At 55.6% G+C, this 2,855-nt stretch overlaps 1 protein-coding gene across 1 annotated transcript; it reads left to right on the top strand.

Moving 5' to 3' along the window:
• Positions 1-945: 945 nt before the first annotated feature.
• Positions 946-2,488, top strand: LOC127293539 (E3 ubiquitin-protein ligase BOI). The gene is made up of 2 exons (XM_051323179.2): positions 946-1,540; positions 1,645-2,488. The coding sequence occupies exons 1-2, from the start codon at positions 1,100-1,102 to the stop codon at positions 2,176-2,178; spliced, it is 975 nt and encodes a 324-aa protein (XP_051179139.1). The 5' UTR covers positions 946-1,099; the 3' UTR covers positions 2,179-2,488.
• The last annotated feature ends 367 nt before the right edge of the window (positions 2,489-2,855 follow it).

Raw genomic sequence — 2,855 nt, 5'->3', positions numbered from 1 at the left:
AAGCCATATATGTACGTACGTTTTGAAAGGGTATATAGCTGCCGACGTGTGGTTACCTTTAATTTGGCGCCTTAATTATCTGTATATCCCGCAATTAAACACGAGTTAAGGAACTTCATGGAGAAGCACGAGGGTTACTACAGTATGTTGGTAGAGATTTTTTTTTTGCTATGCTACTATTAAATAGAAAAAGGCTGTACGTAGTACGTAATTCCCATCTAAAATTAAAGGTCAATTTGCGGGCAGGAACGAATGGCCGGCCGGCCGATCTGTTCTTTACCAAATCAATCTCAAAAAGCTCATTAGTTTCCTTCCTAATTCTTAGCCATCCTGCGTTACATCTCTGCAGCATTAACTTGCTCCCTTATATATCTTCTCAGCAAATTAATGCAAATATATACTGGAGTAGCAATCCATGGATCCCATGCAGTACATGCATGCACGTAACGTAACGTGCGAGCTGTGATTTCCCTCCTCCACAAACCGCGGTTTACCGAGTCTGGATCGAAGGCCGGCGTAATTTGTTTTAATCTGGCCTTTCCTTACACCCCAAGATTCGTGCAGATCAAAGCTAATAGTACACCTTAACGACGCCAGCTGATTTGGCGCCACAAGGACGCTAACACAAACATATCCGTGGCATATATATATCTAGCCGGGTTTCCTTTGGCCTTTTTCCAAATGAACGGACCAGATGGAACAGAAGCCAGCTAATAGATCGGGCGCGGATGGATTTGTAAAGTAACAAGGGCGAATTCTTGGTATACTCAAATAAAGGGCCGGAGATTGGAAACGGACGCCATAAATAAAAGGAAATCGTTCCTGAAAAGGAGAGGGATTATTTGCGGTCAATCCCATATTCAGTTGCTGCCTCACTGCCGGACGGACGTGGAGGCCAGCCGGGAACGCGGTCATCAACCATAAATACGGCGCTCCCTGCCATCCAAGGACCTTGTTTCTTTGCCACCCCCGCCCGCCGATCCATCGCCCCGGCCTGCCACACCTGGCCGCTCTACTTCTGTATATATAGGAGGAGCCTCCCACGCGGACTGCGAGGACCAACGTACCCAGCTATCCATCCATCCGCTCACCGATCGCCATGGCCGTGGACGCGCAGCACCTCCTCTTCGCCACTGGCCAACACCAGCCTCCCTCCGCCGCCCTCGGGCGGCCGGGCGGGGCTATGCCGATGATGGGTGGAGCCGCGGCTCCAGCGTTCTCGCCATGTTACGGCGGCGTCGCCGTGGGGAGCCACCAGCAGCAGCAGGCCTACCTGTCATCGTCGTCGTCGCAGTACATGGGCCTCGTCCCGGCGCCGGCGCCGCAGCAACCGTCGGCGGGAGGGCAGCAGGATCAGTACACGGAGTTCCTCGCGCTAGCCGCGGCCGATCTCGCCAAGAGGGGCGTCAGCCTCCACGGCGCCCAGGAAATGGTCGCCGGCTACAAGAGGAAGCGCGACGACCACTCGTCGCCGGCGAGCGTCCTAGCGGCCCACGCGCAGCAGCAGGCGGCCGCCGTCGACCGCGTCCTGCTCAAACACGTAAGTGCCCCACGATCAATCAAACCGTGCATCATGCATGCGCCACTACCTCCGCGCGCGTCCGAGACTTTAATTCCCTAACCGTGATCGATCGACGCATGCAGGCGGCCAACATGTGGACGGCTCTGGCGGAGCAGCGGAAGAGGCACGCGCGGCTCATCCTCTCCACCGTCGAGGCCCGGGCGGCGAAGCGGCTCAAGGCCAAGGACGAGGAGATCGACCGGCTCAGGGGCTTGAACTGGGCGCTCGAGGACAGGCTCAGGAACCTCTACGTCGAGGCGCAGATGTGGCGCGACATGGCGCAGTCCAGCGACGCCGCCGCCACCGCGCTCCGCGCCGACCTGCAGCGGGCGCTCGACGCGCAGGCGGTCCGTGGCGGCGGCATCGGCGGCGACGCGGAAGACACCGGGTCCTGCTGCTGGGGGGACAACAACCGCGGGGACCAGGAGGAGGAGGAGGTCAGGACGCCGGTGGCGACGGTCGTCGGGACGTGCAAGGGGTGCGGCGAGGGCGACGCCGTCGTGCTGATGCTGCCGTGCAGGCACCTCTGCGTGTGCGCGTCGTGCGCGGCCACGGCGCCGGCGTGCCCGGCCTGCGGGTGCGCCAAGAACGGCACCGTCTGCGTCAACTTTTCCTGATGCGGGCAAGGAATAGTTTAGAGTCGACTTTTTTTTTTACTCTCTTATATATGAAACTTGGTAGAGTCGACTTTGTAGTTTTGTACCCTTCTCCTGTTTTTTTTTTTTCCTTAGATAGATAGATGGGGGGTGCATCATAGCGCGATGGTTGGTCGAATGACCTCGCTTAGAGAGGATGAGTGCCCCCCAACTCCTTTCTTCGGTTTAGTTTAGCTTTTCTTCTCAAGATGTTGGATCAATTGTTCAACAAGCTGAGAAAAAGTTCTGAATATTGCATATCAGTGCTTTAAACTCAAGGACATTTCATAAACTTGTTGTGTCCCTGTTTTTAGATCAAGGGAAAGCTATGGTACAACAGGAGGGCGACGACGAGGGCTAATTTGTCGTGACTTAGGTGACCGCTTGACCAAAGCTGTGGTGGTTTGTCGTGACTAAGGTGACCGCTTGACCGGGGCGACGGGAGATCGTGCCAACAATGAGTGCGTCAGCCTAGAGAAACTGCAAGCAAGGAGGATGGCATATGTGGTTGTCACGAGGCAACCGAGGCACGGAGAGGGAGGGGCGGGGGAGGAAGGTCGTATGTCTCGCTGCATGTGAAGAAAGGCTAACTAGGGTTTAGTTCACCTTTTCTTCTCAAGATGTTGGATCAATTGTTCAACAAGATGAGAAAAAGTTCT

The sequence above is a fragment of the Lolium perenne genome, chromosome 4 (assembly GCF_019359855.2).
Source record: "Lolium perenne isolate Kyuss_39 chromosome 4, Kyuss_2.0, whole genome shotgun sequence".
NCBI lineage: Eukaryota > Viridiplantae > Streptophyta > Magnoliopsida > Poales > Poaceae > Lolium > Lolium perenne.
This window is presented reverse-complemented; position numbering and strand designations above follow the sequence as displayed.

What these genes read in the sequence shown, in the direction of transcription:
- LOC127293539 (XM_051323179.2), top strand. Translation starts at nt 1,100, where the DNA reads ATGGCCGTGGACGCGCAGCACCTCCTCTTCGCCACTGGCCAACACCAG. An exon ending in ACCGCGTCCTGCTCAAACAC is followed by an intron (nt 1,541 to 1,644) that starts GTAAGTGCCCCA and finishes CGACGCATGCAG; the next exon opens with GCGGCCAACATGTGGACGGC.